The 26,052-nt window shown below is 38.7% G+C and overlaps 1 protein-coding gene across 3 annotated transcripts in view; it reads left to right on the top strand.

The window, feature by feature from the left end:
- Positions 1-461: 461 nt before the first annotated feature.
- RMDN2 (regulator of microtubule dynamics 2) overlaps positions 462-26,052 on the top strand; it is a 115,714-nt gene continuing 90,123 nt past the window's right edge. For all 3 annotated transcript variants that reach the window (XM_075496093.1, XM_075496094.1, XM_075496091.1), the window contains exons 1-6: positions 462-542; positions 1,122-1,588; positions 9,249-9,444; positions 10,409-10,511; positions 12,616-12,676; positions 25,595-25,670. In XM_075496093.1, coding sequence (XP_075352208.1) covers positions 1,134-1,588; positions 9,249-9,444; positions 10,409-10,511; positions 12,616-12,676; positions 25,595-25,670 — 891 coding nt within the window. In that variant the 5' untranslated portion in view covers positions 462-542; positions 1,122-1,133. The remainder of the gene's footprint in view (positions 543-1,121; positions 1,589-9,248; positions 9,445-10,408; positions 10,512-12,615; positions 12,677-25,594; positions 25,671-26,052) is intronic.

Genomic DNA, 26,052 nt, shown 5'->3' with positions numbered 1-26,052 from the left:
TGATTTTGCAGCTTCAGGTCTCCACTAATGCAGTGGAAATACTGTTTCTCTAAGGCCTAGAAGTAGCAAAGGTTAACTTAGTGAAAACAAGTAGCCAACAGACTGAAGAGAGACACACGAACAGGTAAATTTGCACTCGAACAGCGTATTGGAGCAATGTCTGAAGCAGGTGCAGCGGGCGCCCCCTAGCAGCACCGCCCGGCGGGATTCACAGAGCTGCGGCCCACCCGGGCTCACAGCCGGAGGCCCCGGCCCCGGCCCCGTCCCCGGCCCCGGCCAGACGTCCGCCCGCCCGTCCGCTCTGGGGCTGCCAAGGCCACAGGGCGGCCCGGCCCGGCCCCCTCCTCCACAGCGCAGCGGCCCGTCACCCGGGCGGCCCTGCTGGCGGCTGTGGCGGAGGCCAGTCCCCCTCGATCCGGGTATCGCCGCCCCGGGGCGGCCCCGCCGCCGTTACCGCCCCCTGTGCCGCGGCGGGAGAGCTGCGGGGCCGCGCGGCGCCGCGCCAGGGCCGGACGCGCTCCCGCTCCTGGAGCGGCCCGCCGGTACGTAACGGGGGCGGCGCCGGGCCCGGGGATGGCGCTGCCGCCGGCGGCGCCCCCCTGCCGGGGTGGCCGGGGCTGCCGGGGCTGGGGCGGGCTGCGGGACGGGCAGTCCCCCGCGGGGAGGTGACCGCGGGGCTCCGGCAGCCCTTCGGCGCGGTGGGGCTGGGGCGGCGGCGAGACACCTCTGCGGGAGGCGCGGGCTGCGCTACGGCCTGACAGCTGGGTTTCCGCCGCTCTGCAGTTGCGGAAAGTCCGATTAGATGAGTTTCTCGCATTAAAACAGAAAAAATCCCACGGTGCGGAGAAGGTTAAAAGTGAAGGCTGCGGTCCTGTGCGAGTGCCGATGCAGAAGTGTGTGCCCCTCATCCCCCCCAAACTCGCAACCGTCTTGTTTTGCTGTCATAGCACATAACCTTTTATTGCAGAATCTGCTAGAGTTGTATTGTAACTTTGTATCTGCAGCATGTGCCACTTATTCTAGCCTTACATTTTTCTCACTTAAAAGCGAAGTAAGTCGTTTGGGTAGAGTAGGAAAAATTATCTTTAACTCTGACTGTTATTGTTGTCTCACAATTTTAGGAGAGTGCAGAAATGTCACCCTTCGAAAATAAAGGACTAATACTGGGCATAATGGCAGGGACTGCTGGAATAAGCCTGATGCTGATTTGGTACCGTAAGATCCGAAAACCTGGTGCAGCTGTGTGTATACCTGCGTTCCTAGATGTAGGTAACAGGCTTAATTCTGTGGGCTTGCAAAATGAAGCTCCTAATGAGCAAGCAGTAGTAATGGTTTTACATGGAAGGCAACTGCAGATACTAGAAAAACTGAATGACTTGCTAATAAGTGTGGACGAACTGAAGAGAGAGGTGAAATTTCTGAAAGAAGCTATTCCAAAGCTTGAAGAGCTTGTTCGAAATGAGCTTCAAGGGAAGGGAGATGTTCAGAGAGTTAGCCCATCACACAGAGCAACGAAGCGGAGAAAAGCTGAGACAGCTTCTGGTGCAACAGAAACTACCAGCTCTGAGGAGGCCGAAAGTGAAGGAGGGTGAGTCAATAATATTTTGTATATACTACAGTACACATACAGTGCAAATTGCATCATTACCTATGTGAAACTTTGTATTGTAAACAGGAGCCCTTTTAAAGTTTTGAGTATATTTTATATTTCTCTATATTCGGGGGAAAAAAAAAAACCAAAATTCAGATTAGTAATTTTTAGATCAGAGAAAACTCTGGTGACCATCTCTGAATCTGCACTACGGCTGAAGTTGGACGAACACCAAGCATAATAGAGATTTTTAAGGGTGCGTTTGATAACAATCTGATGCAGTATTGCTACATAGCTATGCAACGAGAGGCAAAGTTCAGAATAATGGTGTGATTTTAAAAGTGCTTCTAGTAAGAAAGTAGGCTTGTCTTGTGTCTCTGACAGAGTTTGTTCAAACTGTATGAATGCTCTTGTGCTTTTTGTGATAATTGTCTTCTATGGGCCTTAAAGATGAGTTATTACAGTGTTCTGCCTAAAGGTATTACATGCTATGAAAGCTATGTCCGAACGCAACACGTGTACAAATGGCAGTATGTTTATGTATACATATTTGCTGTTGTAGACGCTTTCTGGTGGCTTAAAAAGAACTCGAGGGACTTAGGGTATTGACTCAATAAGGTGGAAAGTTCCTAGTTTTGATCACATCTTGTAGTCCCGTTGTGGTTAATGGGATCTTCTATATGTGTGAGTTGAGGAACATGCTGAAGGATCAGATGTACCTGGAGTCTAGGGAATGACTATATTTTTGTCTTTTCATATGTTAATATACCCTCCTAATATACCTTCTAATATATCCTCCAGTAGTAATGTAAAAATGGTGATGACATTACTCTCCTGTAATTGCAACTTTGTTTTGATATAATCAGATTAGAGACTTCTATGCAATTTAATAAGGGTGTGTTTACAGCAACTGAGTTTTTTGAACCATCTCCTCAGTGTGTTATACATACCTGTGTAGGTAGCATTATGTCTGTAAATTACCTATCTTAAGTCACTTTTTTTCTTTAAAGATCTATTAATTAACTGTAATATTCTGAAGACAGCAACATGCTGCATATAATAATAAATGGAATTCTATTTTTTAAGAGTTCCTCCAAATTTATTTTCAGTTCCTGTGGGCAGAATTTCTTGTTGTGTTACATCCCAGCCCACACGCTTCATGAGTCTTATATTTTGATACCGTATTTTGAGACCTGTCAGTTCTATTATGAACCAGTTCTTTAAGTATTCAGTATTGGCAGAGGTATTCAAAGACATTCCCCCTTCATATGGTGTAGAAACATGTCAGTTCTATTAGTTTCTCGGATTGTTTTATCCATTAGTTGGTTTGCAGAGACCTTTGTGTTATGCATAAAATATTTGGAGATGTAGATAAGGCTAAAGGACCAGTTTATGAATAATCAGGCTTACAGATGCAATACAGGGCTTGTTCTACACCTAGCATTTGAGAAGATCCCGTTTTCTGGTCAGGGGAGATGCATTGCTGTTTGGGAACTAGCCAAGGAAAACTTGTATGTTCAGATTCTTCTGTGTGACGAAGAAGCTGATGAGATGATCCAATACAAGTGATTATAGTGTGCAAGAGCTTTGAATGTGTCCTTAAGAGAGGCCTTCTCTGACAAGTATTTGTATACAGTCAGAAGGAAGGAAGATAATTCAAGGTTATAGATAGTGTTAGTCATCTGGGTATGTGCTTTTCCAATGCTATTTTTTAATCCCTTTTGAAAAGAGGTGTTTTTTTCCTACTAACACCTTTTACTTGATGTGCTTGTTTTGCCTATCTTCTCTAAATTTAAGATAATTTTATTTCATTTAAGTAATTTTCTTTTTGTATTTTTTTCTTCCTCTTGCAAATGGAAATAGGTTGTTAATCCTAATGTGTGTACAGTTGCAATGCGTATAGCTTTTTCTGAGGTCTTATGCAACTTTAATGACAGTGGTGCATGTTCTATGAGAGTTTGCCATGAGAGACAATAAGACCACACTTTTTTTTTTCCAGTTAATATGCATCACCACTTCATGTGCTGTAGTGTAACACCATGTGCATTGTTTTATACTGTTCTGTGGTGAATTCCACACACAATAATGCATTCGGTTGCTAGTTTGTGCACTAGAGAAATAATTTTTCTCTTTGTTACAGATTAAACATTTTTTCACTTTCTGTATTCTATCTAAAGTACATGCAACATTTCACTGCCTCAGCAGTATTTTCATGATCTAGAAGATAGGATTTTGCTTGTGTTAAGCACTTCTGGTTTTAACTGACAAATGGGTAGATGCTGAGAATTGACAGATGAAGTAATCTTAATAGTTTTATGGACTTTTTGTGTTGGTTGACTACATTGGTTTCAGATTTGTAAGCTTCTTCCAGAAAAGCTTTTAATACTACCTGTTTTTTCCATAAAATATTTGAAGCTGGCAGTCCCTGATATGGTCCTCACTGCTTTGATCTGCTCTGGTCATATTCTCATTGTCACTGTTGGTATTCAACACCTTGGGAAGAGAAGCTTTCTATTTTGCCTGTCAAAAAATATGTATTTTTTTAAGTGGAAAAATATCACATGCTTTTTAATAAATGAGATATATATTTACTGATATGTAATAACAGATAGCCTGAATGGAAGGTACACTGAATGAATGGGACATTGACTGAATGCTAAAGAGCCTACAGTTTCTAGTCTGTGCTTTTCTGTATTCTATTCTTAATAGTTTGTTTCAGTTTCCATCACTTACTAGTGAAAACCTCAATCTTTAACATTTGAGAATGTGTAACAAGCACTCATTCACTTACAAATAGAATAAGTTGTGTTTAGATGATCACCTGTGATGGAGAGTGTCACCTAATTCTCCTCTTTGTGATTTTAAAGCTGTTTCCTCCCTGATACAGCAGTGATGAACCATTGACATCAGTGTCATGTTTGGCACTGGTCTTCAGGTGGCCTGGCATCCAATCTTTTCAAATTACATTTGGCATCAGTCACCAGACAGATTCACTGCAATAAATCCTTTCCTACAGATGTTTTATTTATATTTTTTCCTTGAAATAGTTTAAATATTCAGCAGGAAGAAACATTTCCCTTGCCTGCTTCTGAGCATCACTTCACTTACCATTTCTTCACTTCATTTATTTTTGCTGCCCATTTGTTTTCAATGCAACCCTCAGTTGACCTAAGAATCTGGTTTGCCAAACTTTTCCTCGAAGGCTGCTTATCATTACTGATGGATATGCACTCTGCTGGGTCAGACAGTACAAGTTTGATCCATATCAGTCTGTGACATCACGTTTCTATTGAATTAGCTGGAGTGGATGAAACAGTGTTTGTGTCAGCTTGTGATTTTTTTAAGTTGGCAGGGAGACAACAGATGATATTTGATCTGTCTAAAAGCTGAAGTGTTGTGAACAGATGATACCTGGTTAGGCCCAGTGTCTGTCAATTTACAGGCAATCCAACACAGGTTTTGAACCAGCAAAGTGAGTTTATACTGCAGTGGTGTGTTATACCATGTAGCTCATTTTTTTTCTTAATGCAGTACTAGGTGCCTGGATTTACTGAACAGCTTAACCACAGTGTGGTGAGTCTCTAGCACAGTGTCCATTTGTTCTTTGAACTTTGAACAGTCCTTTGTGACCCAGCTGACTCCTGTTGGTTGATCATTGCTCCTCACATTCTTACCACTGTTTTTCTCTTTTAAATAAAATCTATTGGTAATAAAGGTGAAAACAAGTTGGCACTGACTGTAGACATTTTTAAAGTTCTTCCATTTTCTCAAATATTGGTCAATGTGTTTATCACATGTGAATACTCACTTTTCTATTTATCATCTGGTAAAACCTCTTGGAGGAAAATACCAGATAAAATTGCAGATGTCAGTGTTGTTAGATGAAATATTTGTAAAACAAACCATAATGATTCTTCCTCGTTTTTTGTTAATTTCCTTTTTGGATTAGTGTCATCAGCCCTTAGACTCTTGGGAGTTTTTAAACTGGGTTAAAAAGAATCTCCACTTCTGTTTGTGTTAGTACTGATTTTTTTTTATAGTATTGCTCTTCATAACATGCTTTTCTAGAATGAGTAGATGTATAAGCCTGCTAGCTGCTTTGTTGAAGTCAGTTATCAAGCTCTTCTTATTGTAGTTTTGTGTCAATAATATCTGTTGCACTCTTATTTTGTCCTTAAGTAGCTGGAAGGATTTCCTATCTTGTAATAAAACTGGGTTCAGTTCAAATAGGTAAAGTACAGCTTACCCAAGTTGTTAGGAAAAATCCTAGCTGCTTATTTTTTAAAAGTCTGTATTGCCTTCTTAACATGTTATGTTTTCATGCTTAAAACATTTCAGCTATGATAAAGGTTGGACAGAAAGCTAGTAAGAAAATGAATGTCATCAGAAACAAAATGGAAAAACAGTCTTTACGCCTAGTTTGTCACAATGTTTGAAGTTATATTTAGTGTTTTATACTTGATTAAATTACCTTGCTGTCATTTTACCCCCATGACTCCTGAGCAATGTAGGAGTTTGCCTGGGGTGCATGACTAGTGAGGTGGGAACTCATCACAAATAAGTCATGAAGCCCTTGGCTGTCACCTTGATGTTTTTCCTGTGGAAAATGCTGGGAGGCAGCGATGTCAGCTCTAGAGCCAAAGAAGACGAGACAAGGAAGAGAGTACCCTCTGAAGGCACTATGAAGTTACTTTTCTGAGGAAAGAAAGGAAAAATTTAGAGGAATGCTGATGCATCTCGGGGGTAACTAGCATGCCCCATCTTAAGCATTAGCAATTGTTTGTACTCCCTGGGACATTTTGATATCAGGACATTTAATTTCTGGCCTTCTTATGAAAAACACTATTAACTTCAAACCAAACTTGGAGAAGTTTTTGAACATTTTGTTTCTTTCGTTTGAGAATGGCATTCTTCTCTGTTGGTTGTGTAGAAACTTCTGTCCTTCAGTGTAGCTGAGTGTCTTCTCATCTGTGTCAGCAGGCACAGGGTTGTATGGTTTGTTGCAGTCCCTAGGAATTACTGGCATTGCCTTACACTGAAAAAAAGTTATTTACTGTTGAGTTTTTCACTTCCCACAGGTTGTTTTATAGGTATTGTTTTGCCTTCTTTAAAGCACACAATCAAGAAGTAAATTGAGATTTATGGCATTCTCATCAAGGTTTAAGGTGGTCTGCTCCACATTTAAATTCTTTGAGAATTCATAAAGCAGATAAATAGAGGAGGTAGGAGAGAATTTCCCAGGACAGTGGAGGTGAGAGGGAGTGGGGAAGAAATGACCTGTCCTCCCTACTGTTTCTCAACACAAATGTGGCCCAGAGATCATGTTTCTGTAGGAGAGGTGGGATGAAGAAAGGCTTGATGTGATATGGTCTGATCTTAAAAGATTATTCTTCCATGATATTTTATAATTAGCTCCTTATGGGTTCACATCATCTGTTAGATAGTGACCTACTTCACACTTTTTTCCATTTGAGTCTCTCAGTGAATATTCTCATGTGACTTATCTGATATTATATGAATTTGACGTTTGGCCATGACAATTTGATACAGTGCTGCTCGAAATCTCTGTTGGGCTTGTTTGGAGTGACAGGGCTTGGCTGTCAGCCCAACCTCGGCCTTTATATTTTTGCTAGGATAGTAACATTTTCTAATAATCACTTTTGTCTGTTTTCTAACATTGGAACAGTAGTGATCATAGAAATTTTAACAGATATTTATGCAGCGAAGGTAAAAATGACAACATCAACATTGACTTCCAAACACTGATTCCTTACTTTCACGTCTACCTGCTTAGGTAGCATTTGATGCAGTGCTCAAATTCCTGTAACTAAGGAGTGTTATGATTGCAGTATTGTATGGGAATTTGAAATTGCCTTTACTGCTTAGTTGTTGCTGCTTTATATTATCTTGTGCCCTTATTTTTGGTCAGTAATTGCACAAACCCTCAATGCATTTATCTTTTAATTGGGGGGGACGACGACGACATCCAAACCATGTGAGAAAAGGTATTTTCCAAACATACTTCACATCATAGGATTATATATTGGAGCTAAAAGACTGCCCCCTTCCCACCAAATCCCTTGCACTTTTGGTCAAGTTAGTGCTCTTACAAATGCAGCCTATATATGATGTAGCTCTGCACCCACTTCAAAATAACTACAGAAGAACAAGATGCTGTGTTTTTAAAGATGGTTCGGAAAACCAAAATAAAAGTTTGGTGACTTACAAATAAAGATTCTGCGGGATACAACATAGGACATGTCATCAACTTCAGCATCATCAAGACAAAATCTGTAGGAATCTGTGAAGTTTCCCATCTCTGCTCTGCTCCATGTTGGTTTTCAGTTTGAACACATGTACATGGTTTATGTATGTATTGTTTTATCCAAATGTATTTTTGACTCCTCTTTCCCATATTAACAGGTTAATTTTGCAGTGAAACTGTCATGCCACATCTAGCACTTCTGTAGCTTGATAAGCAGTTGTACTTGTTCATTTACAGGCTGTAAGTGTATCTGCTCATGTTTTGGTTCTGGTCACTTCCGAAAGCAACGTATTGAAAACAGAATGTTTAAAAGCCATGATTATTAACCTCCATTTATATTGCTAACATTCTGTACTGGTTATATATCTAGAAAAAAAAAAGATTTTATATATTTTGACTGTCATGGCCTACTTCGATTATTCAGTTGTTTAATGTGTATAGTACATTTCGTGCTTTTTCTGCTCATAGTTACCATTTTAAAAATCTCAGCTGATATTTTTACATTATTATTTCTCATCAGAACAATATTTTCAAAAGTGGAAATGCAGAAGATTAGGCTTTTCTGTCCATTTCTAGTACATAAGCAAAAAGCTACTCTAAAAATAATGCCATTCAGCTGCTCCTCTATGAAATTGGAGGACCCTAATACATGCTCAGCACTTTGGACAGTAAGGCCATCTGCTTATCTCTGTATGGTGTTTATGGCTTTTGTAAATATTTCTTTGTCCTTGATTGCCTTGTGCTGAGTACTTGTGCACCAAGCATAATGAATTAATGTAAGCTTTTTCCCAGTTTCAGATATTCTGACCTTCAGAATATTCAAAAAGAACATTCTGTAATGAAATAAGTAAAGAATTGTAAGTAAAGGAATTGATAACAGTGATGTTATTGCTTATATTTAGATCTCACAAGTATTTCACAAAACATTGTGTTCACAAGTATTTCACAAAACATTGTGTAAGTGATTCTTATAGCACTTACGTTTTGGTTAGCAAACTCATTCCTATTTCAAAAAATAGGGAAATTGAGGTAAAGAGTTGAAGAGGCCTATTCAGGGTTACAGAGCAGTAATGATTTAAAGTGTTCTGCATTTGAAACACAAGGATACATGTGTTTCTAATATGTATCTGCATTTTTTTAAATGCAGTATTAGGCAGCAGGACAGTGTAATTACTTGCCTGTTGTGTTTGGAATATGATTGTGCTGTCCCTTTGAAGATAAAGGTGTTGTAATAATAATAATAACAACAACAACAAGCTTGATACCACAAATAAAAACTCCTTTAAGGTTGGACAACTGGAAGAAATTGTGCTCCAAAATATTTGCATTTGAATTTAACAATGCTTTACCAATATTTTTAGAAAAGATGGTTATTATTTTCTGTGATTTTAGTTATCTTACAGCTCATACTGATTCTGAAGGAGATTCTGAGGAAGAAAAGGGATGTATGAAATCACCCGATGCCACTGTGAAATCAGAAGAAGAAGAAGAGTTATTTAATCTTTTACAGCAGGTGGACAATTTGCACAAGGGTTCAGAGGATGATAAAAAGGAGGGCTTCAGACTACTGTTTGAGAAAGATAACAAGGTATTAATGGGTAAACTTAATATTATGTTGCTATTAACTTGTGCTTTGCACTGCTTTTGAGGACTTCCTTAATACAAGCATTAAAATGCGCAAAGGAATGGAAGATGAAATTTCATGCGTGTTTTTAAAATACAGTCAAAAAGAAATATTTTGAGGTGGTGTCAATATTCATGTTGGGTGAGCATAGAAGTTTCATTATTTTATATCCCATCCAGGCTCAATAACTTTGAGGCTTTGTTTGATGTATATATTCTTGCACACGACAAAGAAAGATCATGAGCTTTTTTCTATGTAAATGATACTTCCTTTTGCTGGTTTTAGAATGGTCTGTGTGAGAAAGTCCTGTGGAATTAAGTAATAACCAGACGAAGTGTTCTCAAGAAATCAAACTATGAGCCTGTAATCTGCTTATACCTTTCTGGTATACTTCATGTGAATTTTTCCTTTGACTTTACTGTGCACATATGTAGCTCCAGATTGAAATTTCAAAGTGGTTTGATGTGCAGTGCTTAATTCAGTGTATCAGTTTCTTCTGATTTGACAAACATTAGTTCTGATTATATTTTCATTTACATATTGAAATACCGAGGAAGGTAGATGAGATACTAATTGTGAGTGAGCGTGGTGCTTATGGCATACCTAAAGGAAGTATATATCACATCATTCAGGGATCTGTTTTGCTTTACTGGATTACCTTTTTATTTTTTATAATAAAAGAACTTTAAAACTGATTTATGAAATAAAGCCTCTTTAGACAGCCCAGGGTATTTCCAAAAGCTTTCTTCTCCTGTGGTCATGAAAAATTGGTCATCTGGTTCTCACATAAATTAAAAGTAGTATAGAAGGATGCAAAATAGCCAAAGATTTGTGCCGTGTTCCAATAACCTGCTTTAAGCGTTATGAAAGGAAACTGTTTAAGTCACATTCTGATCAGTTTAATTACCCAGCTGTCCTCTACTTTCAGTATGAAAACTGTGTGGACTTTCTTTGGAGACTTGCACGCGCATATGGAGATCTGTTTGAGATGACTACTGATGCTGAGGAGAAGAGGAAATATGTTACTGATGGTAAGCAGAGGAAAAATGTTTATGTAGAATGCCATCTGAATGTAGTGAAACATGCTTTGAACTTTGGTTAAGTTTTCCAATCCAAGGAATTTCCAATCCAGTAAATGGGAGCATTTGTACTGTAATAATAATGTTTTGTGCAATAAACTGCCGCAGTATACAACTTCAGTCCATTCTTTCCTCACTGGAGAGATCCAAAATTGGTGAAGAAGTATTGTGGGTCACGGTTGAAGGCTGTTGACTCTGGATGGTGCCTTTAAAATTCTGTATTTTGTTGAGAATCAGATGGATACAGAATGTGAAAAAAAGACAGATGCTGTCAGCACAGTTTCTTAATTACATCTTTGGGAGAGCAAGAGAATAAATAAATGCCAAGGCAAAGTCAAGGTTTGTTTTTCTGCTTTCCTGTGGCAAAGGAGTGCTCCTGCATATCAGCAGCCTCTTTTGTGGTGATGGTGGGGATGAAACTTTGTGAATATGGAAAAATTGTTGACCAGAAACAGAGTTGTGCAAAAATTGATGTTGCTTCTAGGCATCACTCCCCATGTGTCCTGTTTGACCGCTTAACCTCAACAAGGTTCTGATTTTCTTCTTCACAGCACTTCTTCTTTGTTGCTTTTAAAAGCATTGCCCTTTCTTTCACTGTCTGGATGCATACAGTTTACATTTCCCTTTTTGTTTTGGGCTGCCTTCTCTTTATTACAATAAAACCTACATCTTTTCTACCTGTGTCACTCTCCTCCAGTCAACACACTGTTCTTACAATAATCCTTTTTGCCTGTATCTGGGAATACTTCTCTCTCTCCTTTGTTTCTCCATTGCCTCCCCATTTTTCCTGCACCAAATTCAGGTCTTATAAGTGTAACCTGAACCAAGTTCAGGTTATTTTGTCTTTTGTGACTCTTTTCCCGTTTTCTACTTTTTGTTCTACCAGCAGTAACAACATCACTGACAAAGCAGTTTTGGCTGCCCTTTGTCATCCTTAAAGTCAGTGTCATGCCTTTGTGCTGTCATTACATATTCCATAGCCAACCTCAGCTTGTCCAGGGTCCTTGTCCCTATCCTTTTGTCATCCAAATGCTCATGAAGACTTGCACTGTCTTAGCTACTTAATTGATACGGTCTTTGCTTTAGTAGCAACTTGGCTTCTTTGTATGGAGATCACCCAGTGCAGTGAGGATTATGACACAAACTAAATGACAACAGTTAACTCTGTTGTTGGATCCTTTGCTTTTACCACTGACTACATGTAGGCTCAGTTGGTGAAAGATAATGGCATAGCAAAAGACAGGGAGAGATAAAGAATGATGGAATGAAATTGGGTCTTAGGTGTTGAGTAACCAGCCTAGTTTGTCTCATTCTCATGAAGTGGTGGGTGGCAGCAGCCTTTTTCATCTCAGTTTTTTGAAAGTGGTGCAGAGGGATTGAGACTGCGGGGGAGCTGGCAGTAGTTTTGTGGTTTTTTCATTCCACTAGGTTGGAGGACTGTGTGTGCTGTTCTTTGTTTTTATGAAGTTAGCTTGCAATACAGAAATGTCAGTGTGGCTTAATTGATTGCAGCTGAGACTTTGCAAACAGCAAGCATCTCATCTGAACTTCTTACTGGGCGTGTGAGTTTGATCAAATCAGCTACAGTCATCTTTATTCAGTTAAAAGTGGAACTTAATGGAAGTCTTTGTGCTGGAAAGGAACTTCAACTACTTTGTTCCTGTACCCAAGGCAGGAAACAGCTTTTGCTGGTTCTTCTGACAGGTGCTTCTCTAACCTGCTTTTAAGGGTCTTCAGCCTTACAGACAACATGGCGTCCTTTGGTAGTCCAGTCCAATCCTTCCCTGATTTAGCTGCATCTGAATTGGATTTTAAGAGAAAATACTAAAATTGCACCCATATATATATATGTGTGTGCGCACATATTTATATATGTATGTATGGGTATGTAAATGATGTAAAGCCAGGATGTTACATTGTCCATCTAAATGTTTACAAGAGCAGGAAGCAAATTTTTCTTTGCAGCTAGAGTATATCAGGTTGCTTTGTTCTTGGGAGTTGCCTAAAATGTGGAAGAGTACAATAAATCCTTTAATATATTGTATTCCATTTACAGGAAAGATTAAAGCTGAAAAGGCTGTTCAGCTGGATGCCAGGAGTGCTGAGAGTCACCAGTGGTAAGTTTGAGAAAATGTGCGTTTTTGCCAAGTTATATGTACTTATCAAATCCAACAACAAAAAAAAAAATCCCAAACCAGCTGTCTTTGGCTCTAAATAGTGCCCACAGCAAGTTACATTTATCATGCTGCAGTTTGACATCAATTTCATAAATTATTCATTAATATATTTTCATGATTTTATGATACTCAGTTATCATCAGTTGCAGCTAAAAATTACATTGAAGTATTCTGTGAAGCATTTACTATAGCATGTGAAACAACTCAATAACCTTACTTCAGTACATATCATGAAATGTAGAAGGGAGTATTTGCTTAAACCCAGTATATTATTGCTCAGAGAAGCCACAGTTTTCCATTTACCTTCTCTTTCAGCACTTCACAAAAGAATGTAATTTGACCTCGTATTTTGTCCTGGCTTTTACTTGTAATAATCTAAATTCTAATAATTAAAAACAGACAATGAGAGGACTGTGGAAGTTTCAATTAACTTCTCAATTTTTGTTTTATCATATAATTTTCCTCCAAGCTTGGCACTTGGATTAATTTTGTAGACCTTGCCAGGACTAACAAACTCTATACAAATGTAAATATTTTTAATCAAATCAACATTATCAGGTAAAAGATAATTCAGCTGAGTTCTAGCTGATAGTTCCTCACCTTACTATTTTATTAATCAATTTTACTGAGCTCCTGATTTCTTTTCTAATATTGTTAGCTTTTCCTTTCCATTTTGGTTTCTGTGTTCTTCATTAATATTGTCATTACACATGTAGGGTGGGATTTCACTTAACTTTTACGTATCTAAACTAAATCCTTTTATCCCAGGCTCCCTTCACAATCTAAAAAGTAGTCATCACTTCTGGAGTGCAGTTCAACTGAGTCCATTTTGCCCATCTGCATTAGGGTGAGATTAATTTCTCCTGAGGTTCAGTTGACAACATCTCCATTGCCAATAAAGGGGGCACATGTCAGCTAGCTCAGGTTTAGGTACTTGATTAGACACAGATGTTTTCATTTAATTAGGTGACTCTCTGACTTGGTCTCTCTCTCCTAAACTTCAAAGATGGCTATGTTATTGTTCCATGCTGTGTTCCTGTGAGCGTTGCCATATTTCTATGATTCTTTTTTTCCTTCTGTTTATAACAACTAGTGATCCAGACACCCGCTTTGTAACAATGGGGTGCTAGAAGAGGTGTGCTGTGAGAATCTTGACTAAGCTTCACCATCACAGACAGATTTCTATTTGCTCTTGCAAGTAATGATGATGCCTGCCTGGAGGTGAAGCCTAGGCCCCAGGTGGCTATAATGTAGCAGTTTAAGATAGGAGCCTTTGCTTTTGGCCTTACCCAGCTGCTTGTTAATTCCTGTCAGCTGGATGTTGCCACCCTGGCAGCAAAGCTAACAGCAGAGGATCATCTGAGCATCACTCCTCAGTGCAAGGTGATTTGAAGCCCATGTAGCTTGAACACCTGCTGAAAGCAATTCACAGCCATTTCTGCTGTTTGCCTGACCACAGCCATGGGCACTTCTTCAGGGTAATGCTGGTGTACCCCTCTCAGCTAGAGCTACATGTATAAACAACCACAAAATCACATGCAAGCACAAGTCCTTCCCCTCCTTTCCTCCCCAGCCCACGAGACTGACAAAATCTCCTAGTACAAATACAACTTCACTGGCAGAAACTAAGCTGATAAAAGCTTACATGTTGTTCAGGGAGATGTAGGTGGTCTGCTGGACTTCAGATGTGAGATCCCCTACTGACAGGCACATCTAGCAAGGGAAGAATTATGAGTGCAAGGAGACGTGTTCCAGAGGTTAGCTCAGAAAGCCTATTTGAGAGGTTTAAGAGGAAAATCTTTGTGTTTTGTAAGTTGCTGCTGCTTGTAACAGGCAATAGATTTCTGTGTTCTTTACAGTTTTCATCCTTTTGGTATCTGGGTTGCAAGTGAATGTGAGGGTTTTATCAGTTACAGTTGAACTGGTGACTTTCTAGTGAGGTAGATGGACACCACAGATTTGAATAGTTTGGTATAATATTTTTTTTCTGAATATTTTATCTGCTTGTCTTTCTTTTCTGAAGTCTTTCTGACTTGATGCGTGATTTTTAAAGTGTGATACCCCATAGTGGTGATGCTGCTCTAACTGAGGCTCTGAATACTGGGCACAATGGACTTCCGTGCTCCAGGCAGACATTTATATGTTTTTGTCTAGCCTGCCAACTGTTGTTCAGTCTGCGCTTCCAGTAGATCCTTTTCTGCTGTGCTGCTGCTTAACCAGATGGACTTGTTTTGTAACTGTACATTTCTTTTTTTCTTCCTTGGTAGAGTACTTTACATACATTTCATTGATTGCATGTTGATTTCAGACTCTTTCTCAGGTTTATTGAGGCCATTTAGGTTTGTAAATGCTTGCATCCCCTCCTAGATTACAATTTTATTTTAGAAGTGTTTTGTTGTTTTGTGGGGTTTTTTTAAATCATTGACTTCAGTAATGAAATTACTGGAAGATAATGGACCCAACACAAAACTTTGTGGAACACCTATAATGATGTGCAGGTCCACATGAACCTGCTTCTGCAATCATCTACAGGTGATTTAATCTAAACGATATTTCCATGGTTAGATTTTGAGGAACATCAGGTAGGGCAAAGTCAAAGGCTGCATTAGGGTCAAGCTATATCCCATTTGTTGCATTCCTCTAATATTCTAGGCTTGTTCATCTCATCAGGAAAGAAAAATATTTTTGTTTGATACTGCTTGTTCATGACAAACTTGTGTTGACTGTTTTGTATACTTCTGCACTTACAGAATAATTTGTCCTGGAATGCTTTCAGGTTAGGCTGGTTTGTCCATAACCTTCCCTTCCCTTCCCTTCCCTTCCCTTCCCTTCCCTTCCCTTCCCTTCCCTTCCCTTCCCTTCCCTTCCCTTCCCTTCCCTTCCCTTCCCTTCCCTTCCGCAACTATGTTTGCCTTTTTCCCTTCTGCTGGGACTTTCCGCATTACCCGGGAGATTTTGGTAGTCAGCTGTATGTCAGATCTGGATTGTTTGAGTCTGCCTGATGCAAATTTATCCAGTTTATCTAAACATTGTTTTACATGTTAATGCCCGTGAACAGGAAACGACTTCAGGGAATGTTCCCTGTAGCAGCTGTGCTTTCAAAGTTGTATGCAAACAGAATTTTGCCTAAAATCGTGAATAGATAAGACTGTGTGAACAGAAAACAGTGCAATACAATTAAGGCATGAAGAAATAATATGTGAAAGTAATATGAAATCTGTAATTAAAAAGGATAATAAGAGAGAAAACAAAACTTAAAAGAAAAATAGAACAAATATTTATACAAAAATACTAGGATCGCTAACAGGTGGTCACTTAAAGAAGAATGATGTACCAGTTTTACCTAAGGTCAGAGATGAAGGGCAGTACCCAACTCCAGATAGACACCTAAATGTACTGCCTCCACTATATGTCTACGTGTGAGCGAGGGACTTGTCCTCCACTTATAGGTGATGGGGAGTTAATGTTTAATAGGCAACATGTGCCATTTGATGTGCCAGGATATTTGCACGGCATGGCAGATATCACACAGGACCTTTGGGGATCTGTACCCTTCCAGGCCGGCAGCTGGAAGCAGTGGGAAACGCTAGGGCATCTCCAGTGGCAGTAGGCACCTGTGTCCAAGCAGGGATCCTGTGAATTGAACAGTGTCTCCATTGACTGTAATAGGAGATTAGATACACAGATGAGAAACTCAGCATGAATGCAAGCTCAGTGTGAAAGAAATGCTGTCTCAGACCAAAATCCTTCCTTTTCATCTCACTGCCAACATAAAATTTTCTTAAGCTGTATAAGGTAAATAATCGTAGCCTGTGTAAGATAAGCCCATCTGTTCGTTAGACAGTTTTCTCATTTCTCATTCTGTATTAGCTACTGATGAGGAAGCTGGCTTTCTGACTTGCATAAGGAAAGTTTTGGTTGATTTCTTACTAATCTGTACTTCCTTATTTCTGAGGGGTTTTGATATTTCCTATCAGCAGAACTGAGGTTTTAAGTCACATTTGGTATAGCTGCTATCTATATTGTCAACTCATGCATTATTTCTAATGTTCTCTTAAACTGTTTAATATATTATGGCTTACTAAATGAGTGAGGATTAAATGATAGGCCTATTCTTTTCCTGGTCCTGTTCCTTGCTCTCTACTTACAGTTAACCCTTGGGCGGTAGGGGAAATATAAGTGAAGAAGAAATTTAATTCAGCCTTGTTGTTTTCATCTTTTGTCATTTTTTCCTCATTGCTAATTATTCTGTGCTTTCATTTATGTTTCTTTTCCTTCTGCTGTATTTATAGAACCTCTTCTTATTGCCTGCTATGTCTCTTGTGAGTTGCAAATCAGTTTGTATTTAGCATTTCTGATATATATATCTTTAAATATGCCATCCAGTTCTGAGATAGATATATATATATATGTATCTTTAATACCCATCCAATATCCCTAGCTTAGCCGTGTGCTCTTATTTTTACTTTTAGTGTCAATTACTTTTGGATTTTTCAGTGAATGGAGAACACCTCACTGGAGCTGAATCAGTCTTTAAAACTATTTCCTGTCTTTCCTCTGCATCAAAAAGGGTTCCAGAGCAGGGTTCTTCCTGGTTTGTGGTACTGCTACAAGCTGTCTGGGAAACAGAATGTATATTTTGTCTCCACCAGGAAAATTTAGTGGAATGGTCTCATGAGCAAACTTTTGCTAATGTAGGCCTAGAGGTCAGCTGTCTTGCCTTACTTTACTTCAGTTAAGAACAAAAAAATGCCATGTATCTTCTTAGTAGGGGACCTATATTTTTTTATAAAACTGTCATAAAATATATCAACAATAAAACTGGCAAACTTACTGATCAGAATACTGACAAGTAATCAATATTGATCCTCAAATTAAATTTGGTAAAATACATGCAGAAAGAACAGAGCAAAGTATCTTGAAGTAGTCAGTTTTGGTAATGAACTTTTGCAGCTGCAAATAATTTTCATATCTGAATCCAGATTTTTGAAAATGTGATCATACATAATATTGTAGTTGCCAGTGAGATCAAAAAACTTTCAGATTTTTTGAATGGTTACTTCTAAAAAACTGAAGTAAATGGAAACACTGGAAAGGAAAAACATAGCTGTAACCTTTTATTATTTGTCTGACCACCCTAAAGAGAGGTAAATATTCTAAGTGACTTGTTGCTTTGTTCAGCTGGTGTCAGTTACTCAAGTTGTGAAGAAACTCGCTTGCAAAAGTTGGCATCAGCCAGTTGCAGGTCGTCTTGTTTTTCCCAAGCCTCAAACAAAATCCTTTTGTGGGTCAGTGATTCCCAAATGATAGCTGTGAATCCTCACAGCTCATCTTGGACCATGGAGCATCTTTATTATCTCTATTTTAATTGGAAGTGCTATGCGAACAATTCAGTGCTATAGTTGCTTTGGATGGCACCACCTTACAACTTTACAATTACAGAAAACACAAAATATAGAGACACGTTAATGGCTCTTTTATTTAAAACCAAACAATCACTTTTAAGTTATTTTGCAAAACAAGTGAGTTTTTATGTTGGGGTTTGTCGCTGTTTTTTCTTCAAGAGTTTGGAAGAGGTCCAGAAAGCTTCTCTGCTGTTGCCCAGAACCCCACACCTTCTTTTTTGCTGAGGAGGATTTGTTACAGGCTTTGCAAAGAACAGAAAGGTTACTAGATGTGGCCAGTTTTCATGCCATTTACTTGGAAAGATCATTCTTTGCCTTGAACTTTGGTTTGTTTGCCACAAACTTAGTGCCTCCATTAAGTTTGGGTTACTCTAGAACTTACCTGCTGATAGGATTCATATAGCACGTGTGTCATTTAGATTGGAGTGAAGTTATCAAGTGAAAACCTAGTAATTTTAAGTGAAGACTCCCCCTGAACTGTGGCTGCTCCCAAGACTTTGCTCTCTCGTGTATATGTGAGTTATTCGGAAGTGCAGAAACAAGTTTCACAAGCCCAGGGTTGTCCATGGAAGCGGGTTCCAGAGCTGATGGTCTCTCACTGTGAGGGAACCCTATGGAAGAGAATGGATTGGCTTCATTGAGGACATGAATAATTACCACTTACTTGGGTGTTTTGGCTGACCTGTATTAGTAAGCCAAAAAATGGAGAAGGATATAATCATAGAAATTGTATTAGCTTTTGTTAGTTGTGGAGATTTGTTATTCACTTCTAGGACTAATTCAAAATGTTGACCCTTATGCTCACATATAATTTTGTGCTAAGCTTGTGCTTGGGCTAGAACTGATGCTTAGGGAATCTCTGATTTGCTAGTGTGACTTATACTTCTGAGTGGACTTGCTGTACTTGGTATACAAAAAATGAAAGAAGTCCCAGGTAGAACATATTTCGGTAAGGAAGTCTAGAGATTGCAAAGATACTGAGAAGCTTGTATGTAACAGTGGAGTATCTAGCCAGACAGTGTTTTGTATTACTTGAGAGGTACAAAGTATTCAGAAATGTAGAAAGTTGTGTTTCTACACAACGAAACACAAAGAAAATATTAAGAAATGTAGAGACTTTTAACTCTTGTGAACAAAAGATGGTTAAATCACTCATAATAGGATAAAGAACTGCTGCAAAAAGAACTGTTTTGACCCAACTGGGTTTAAGTTTCTCCTGGATTAACTTTTACAATTAACTGAAATTACTACCCAGCATGATAAAGTCAAGTTCTTAAACCCATATAACTTGGTTATTTTGCAGAAATGTGGGAAGCCGTGCAGAAGCAGGAAAAACATAGTTCTTATGGAAGAACTTTTATGTTAGGTGGCACGTACATGCAAAGGGATTTTACACAAACTTCCCACAAAAAAGTGAATGTCATGTACTCTCAGTAGTAGAATTATAACAGATAATTTGTCAGACTTATAGGGTGCAATGGCATAAAAATATTTGTCTAGTGAAACAAAACTCTTCAAAATTATAGAATATGTTGTAGGATATTATCATACTACTGACAGCTTTTAAAATTAAATTCATACCATGTTTCTAACTAAATTCTTGTAACCTTCTGCCCTTAATTATCCCTTATTTAGACTTAGATACCTTACAAGCTACAAGCATCTGTTTCCCTCATATAGTCTTATTTTTCAGGAGTTGATAACCTTGTCCAGAAATACTGCTTTCAGTCGAAACTTGGTATAACAGAGTTTCACATTAGTAAGTATTTGCCCTGTATTTGATTCATGGGATGACCAAAAAAGTTTTACATCAATCTTTGTTGTTAATTATGCTTAATCTTGGTCAATTATCTTTAAATTACTTATTATTTTGGCAAAAATAATTTAAAATTTCAAATACAGAAAGGCAAATTCAGAAGCTGTTTCTGAAAAGCTGTAACTTGTTTTGTAGTAAGTAGATCAGAGGGATGAGCAGCTTCTTGTGTATTTCTGGTTAAAGAGCATTTAAATGAGAGAATGGTGGAAGGTCATGCATTAGGACTGTGTGGTTGCTGAGGTTAGGGGTTAGTGATTAGATCTGATAAAAGTCACTTTGTGTGCAAAAAAAAGAAATCACAGTCTAGTGGGGGGTTGGTTTTTGTTGTTTGTTTTTTTTTTCTTTTCCACAGGGCAGGTCAAGTGGAGTATTTCAGTTCAGAAATGTTGTTGCAGTGTCTTCTCCAAGTTCTCCATCTGTTGATCTTTCTTCTCAGTGCACATTTCTCTCCCTGCTGAAGGGAGGTAGCAGATGTTGGCACTTGCATGACAGTAGCCCTTTGCAAGGGTCTGAGCTCAAGTCTGTAGTCCAGCCTGTGAGGAGGAGTATGATGCATCCCCTGGGAAAAGGTTCTTCAAATAACAGTGCATTAGTGAAACACTGCAGCATCCTCATGCAAGCACAAAGGAGGCAGGTTTGAAATGTGAAAAGATCTATTTACTACAAGCTTTTTGCCAGAATGGTCACAGAGGAAATAATATTGGCAGCCTAGTGATCCCTGTTACATTTCTGTCAAGGAGAATTGTTGTGTTACTATCTCTGAAAGCTGTTTTTTCACTCTGTTTCCACATCTGTGAAGACTATATCCCGCTACTTTCTTAAAGATTGTGTTTGCTGCTATAATGACTAAAAATGTCTGTTATAAAAATAAAAATTAAATTTCTGGAACACAGAAATTTAACACAGTTTGCAGGTTCCACAGCCTCAGAAATGGAGAACATGGCATCCACATGTTCTACTGGTGAACTTCTGTGAATATGCATTAAGAGCAGCATTCTTCCTTGTTTTGGTATATTGTATTTGTTGCAATAAATTATTAAGCCAGAATTCTTAAATGTCCTTACTTTTGGGTTGGGGTTTTTTTTACCAAAATATGGGTTTGTTTTCCGTGTTTTTGCAAGCGTCAGCTACTCAAGTGTTTGCTACATGTGATGTTTCCCTGGAGCTCAGCTTCAGTGCTCTGGTGAATTTTTAATATAAAAGCTATATTTCTGCCAGTTTCTACAATGTAGACTCAGTTGTGTTCCAAGAAGAAGAAGAAAAAAAGAAAACAAAACAAAACCCAAACAAAAAAACCTCCCATGAACAAAAAACCACCTAAACACTTCACTTTGCACCTTGGCACATCTTTGTATGTTGGCAGTCTTTCACATTCTTAGCTGCTGCTTCTGTACCCTCACCACCATGAGGAAGGTGATATCAAACTGATACTTTACTTTTCCATGGAAACTTAGTATCAGACGCATTTTTATAGATGAAATACCATGGTAGGAAAGTGATATGATTTTAAGTATGCAAAACTGTCATCTCTGGAAGGGTGATGCAACAGGGGTCATAAACAGTAAAATAAGTTGCAAAATCTCCATACATAGAAGTTGATGTCTCATTGAATTCAGATTAAAAAGAGAGCCTGAGGGTCTGGCTGCATTGCAGAGACTGTCAGAATACGTAAGTGCATGAAACTGGTGAGTGAGGGAGTCGATGGCTAAGAAATAAGATGTGATGCACAGGAGTGAGCCATACAGAGATGGGGAGACGCAAGAACACATTTAGAACTGGAATGGAAATAAACTTCCTTTTCACTGGGCCTCTCTTGTGTTACCACACATTAGCCTTTACTCATACTACCTTACATGTCAAATGTGTCTCAGGTGAAGAGGAGGGAGTGAAAAATAGGTATGAAACAGACAAATTAAATTCCTTGGTATTAGTAAATACCACAAACTCTCCTCCTGTTCACGAAGTCATACCAATTACAGTTAAGAAAAACTTTCATGTTGATACTAGGCTGCTAAAAGGGGGACCTAGACTGCTAAATATAAGCCCTGTACCCACACATTTCCAAAGTCTACATGAAACAAAAGGTTTTTTTGGAGTTGGGATACATGGAGGGGATATAGAAGAGGGAGGAACAAGCCTGGGAAGATGCATGTTATTTCTGATTTTGGCCCTGTGAAATTTATCGGGGAAAATGTAAAACTTGCTGTATTTGAGTGTCCTAATGTGGCTTAATCTTGATTTGAGACTTTAAATCTTTTCTGTAAATCCATCTCATATGGGATAAGCTGTGGTTGCCAGAGACTAAGTGTTAGTAGCATCTCTGCATTTTTGGTATTAAAAGTCAAGTTGGTTGTGAACATGCTTGTTAAAACTCACTGGATCAACTTGCTGTTCTTCCTTTTGCAGCAGGTAGGGTACGCCCCTTACAGTTTTATCTTGTCAGAGTACATATAGAAATTCTGCAACACCAGAAGGGAAAATGTTAATTCATCTCAATCTGGAGCCCTCTACGTGAGGGCCACGTAGGCACTTGGCATCCATCTGTCAGCTACGGTTTCTTGTGAGTCTGAGTTTCAGTGACATTGTTTGTAGCAAAGGGGTGTGGTGCTGACTTATTACTGAGTTAGTTTGATTGTGTTTGTGCTTAGAAAAGGAGTATTAATTGTGGATAATTAACCTCTGTGCTTCTACGCTGCTTTCAGTAACTTTTCTTCCACCTGGAAATAACATTTTTTAATGTTAACAGAAATACTGTGTCTGTCTCAATGAGGTTACGATGTTATGTTTATTTAGATGAACGTGTCTGTGGCTGGTTTTTTACATTATCCAGGAGTAGCATTAGCTGAGCAGTTAGGTCACTTCCTTGTAGCGCTTAGTTGGTACGATTTTCTCTTTGTTTTTCTCTGTGAAGATACTGTCAGTGGTATTTTAATGTTCAAAGGGTGTAAGGCAGGCGGCGGTTGTGAGGAAAACCGGTATCACTTGCTCTAATAAAAGGTATGTACGCTTTCCCCTTTTCATCGGATATTTGCACATTATTGTGTGGTTTTTGTTTGTTTTTTTTTTTTTTTTAATTTATTTCCCCTCCGTAGTTTTTATCATCGCGCACAAGGTGACGATGTAAAAAACCAGTGAGAGGCGCAGGCCGTGAGGCTGCCTGCTGTGTCCGAGTGTCACCACCAGATGGGGCAGGTGACAACGGAGAGGGAAGGCCGAGGGCCCGCGGGGAGCTCGGCTCTGGCTCCGGCTCCGGCTCTGGCTCCGGCTCCGGCTCTGGCTCCGGCTCCGGCTCTGGCTCCGCCGCACCCGCGCTCCTGCCTGGGGCTGCCGCCTGTGCCGGCGGCTGGGCCCTAAGTTTGGAAAGGTGGTTTCGGGATTGAACGGCAAGAACCAGATGGAATCATTTCTGCTTAGTTCCTTCCTCGTTTTCTCTCATCGTTTTCTTAATATTACCCTTTGGAGCGGTGAAAATAAAGTTTGCGTTGTTTTTCAAACTCTTTGAAAATTATTTAAAACACCTAACAATTCTTTTCTGGAAAAAAAAAAAACCAACCCAACTTTTTTTAGAAAAGAAATGAATATCTGAAATGCCATAGAACTCCAAAAATTAAATAATTGATTTATGCCAGTTGCCTGCCTAGCCAAGTTCAAAAGCATAAAATAGGAAAAAAATATGCTAATACATGAAAGACATCCTTATTTTTTCCTTGAAAAAATAAAATGTATTTAAAGTTAGTAGGTTAGCTTATTTTTCATTCATTGAAAATTTGACTGGGATTTCCCTCCCCAGAGATTTTAGCTGTAAGTAGAAGTTTTTCTTTGAACTGGTTTAAACTAAGGCCTTCTTTCTTGTCACGCACAGACAGGGAAATACTGCAAGATGCTGGATTAGCTTGTTCGCTTTTCATTGTTTTCTTTTGTAGCAGCAATCCGTTTAGCTATGGTATGCTGAGTTTATCTGATTAGCACTTAATGAGCGAAGGGAATAGGGGACTTAAGCCTAATGAAGTTTTCAGTACTTTCCCCCTCTTTCTAAATACCTGAACTTTCCTGACCCCCACCCCTTGCTTTTTCCCTCAATTGCAACTCGTTCCCATATGAAATGCGCTCCCCCTGCAGCTTTAACTGTCAGAAGTAGTGGTGCCTTTAGCCGGATTTTGTTCAGTGCGCGTTGGTCACAACACACCGCCTGCTCAACAGTGTTTGACAGTCTGTCTGGAGCTCTTACCAGTGCGACTACTGTTGTTATGCTGACTCGCATGCCTTACCTGGGAACAGTTACTGACTACAAATGCAGTAACCTGTAGCATGAGTATTTCTAACTTAAACCCATTAGGTATAACCGTAAGCAGTATAATTATTTAGTTATGTTAGCAGTGACATTTTAATGAGGATTCACTGGAGCTTGAATAATTACATTATATAAAGAAATTCAAGAAAGCTGAGGTTTAGTAATGCTTAAAAACTGTGTGCGCCATACAGATTGTGGTTCTGTTGCCATAATTAACTCGATAAGTTTCTTGCATAACTCTTATGTTTTCCTCTGGACCTCAACTTGATTTCCCTCTTTTAGATTAATTTTTTTTTTAATTGGGTATTGCATCATAACATTTTTAATACAAAAGTAAAATTCTGAAAAATTTAGAGAAATCATCTGTATTAGTTTATGCTGCTTAAATATGTCTTTGGTGGTTCTGTTAGTTTCATACAGAAATGCAAAGTTGTCTTAATACCAATGAAAATAGGTCCAAGGAAAGTACAATTCACATCTGTGCAAGAGATTCCTTATGCATAGTAGGTTCTATAGCTGTTGAAGTAATAAGGAAAAAGCAATAGAAGTTTAAGTGGAGTGTCAATAAGACAGTAGTGTTGCTTAGGAAATCTGAACCTTTATCGGTAGGGACCACTGAAAATATTTTCAGTTATACCTGCTTAACAATACAAACTTTTAATAGAAGTGATTTCACATTTCTTTTATCACTGTCAGTGTCCCAAATTTATAATAATAATAGTAATAATAATAATCTTAGCAATAGGCAGTTAGTAATAGCAGTAATGATCCTGTTAGAGCAGAATATGTGTGTATGTTTTTAAATAATTTTAAAGATATTAAAAGAATGCTAGAGGTGCAGGAGTGCACCAAGGTGCTTGAGAAGGGTAGAAGACAGCTCTGAACTATTTTTGAGCTGTGCACGGCTTCCTGCTGAGCATGCCCCAAGGATTTGCCTTCCCGGGTGAGGTACCGCGGCTGATGGTGTTCACATTCCCAGTGTGTTGCAATGCAGAGTGCAATGTGTCCAGTTAAACTGCTGTTAATGCTGGAGCCAGTCCGGATGTTTCGCACTCTGAACTAAATGGTAGAAATTTTGGAGGAGAAATCCCTGTTTTTTCACTTCACTGACAGCCCAAACACTGTCATTTAAACTTCTTGTTTCCATTATTGTTTTGGTTTGGTTTGGTTTTTTTTTGTCTGCTCCTGAATATGTACAGCTCATGCCAAACTTCTATCCAGCCATCAAGATGGAAGAAAAACAGGTGTTAGTCTGTGAATTAGGTATTGAAATATTTTGTAATTTGATCAAAGGTTTATTTAAATCACAAAAAGTATGTGTGTGTGTTTTTCTTTTCCCCTCTCAGGTTTGCAATTATGTGTGGCTATATGTCTCAGTTTGAAAGTGTACAAAACAAAATCAGGAATGGTTATCTCTTTAAGGTATGTTTTTGTAGGGTTTTGGGGTTTTTTTAAGCTATTCCTTTAAATTCTTTCCTTATATAGTGTCAAAGACAGATTTTTCCAACACAGTAATTCAACTTCACAGGTCTATTTTGGTGCCAATGTTAAAGTGAAAAAGTTATTTTTATGTATGCAAATAGATTATATACTTACAAAATATAAGAATTGAGGTAGGATTCTGGGAACAGCATTAAGATTTCTGGTTTATTTTGTAGTCAAAGGCGGGGGGGGAGGGAGTAACAATTCTGTTTAGAAAATAAAAATGTATGAAATATTAAGTGATGAACTAACAGAGTTCTGCAATCATCCTCCATGCCACCATAAGAAGTAGTATTTGTTTTAACACTGTCCTTTCAAAGGT

This window comes from Mycteria americana, chromosome 3 (assembly GCF_035582795.1).
Source record: "Mycteria americana isolate JAX WOST 10 ecotype Jacksonville Zoo and Gardens chromosome 3, USCA_MyAme_1.0, whole genome shotgun sequence".
In the NCBI taxonomy this organism is placed as follows: domain Eukaryota; kingdom Metazoa; phylum Chordata; class Aves; order Ciconiiformes; family Ciconiidae; genus Mycteria; species Mycteria americana.
Note: the sequence above shows the minus strand (reverse complement) of the source record. Positions and strands in the feature narration are given on the sequence as shown.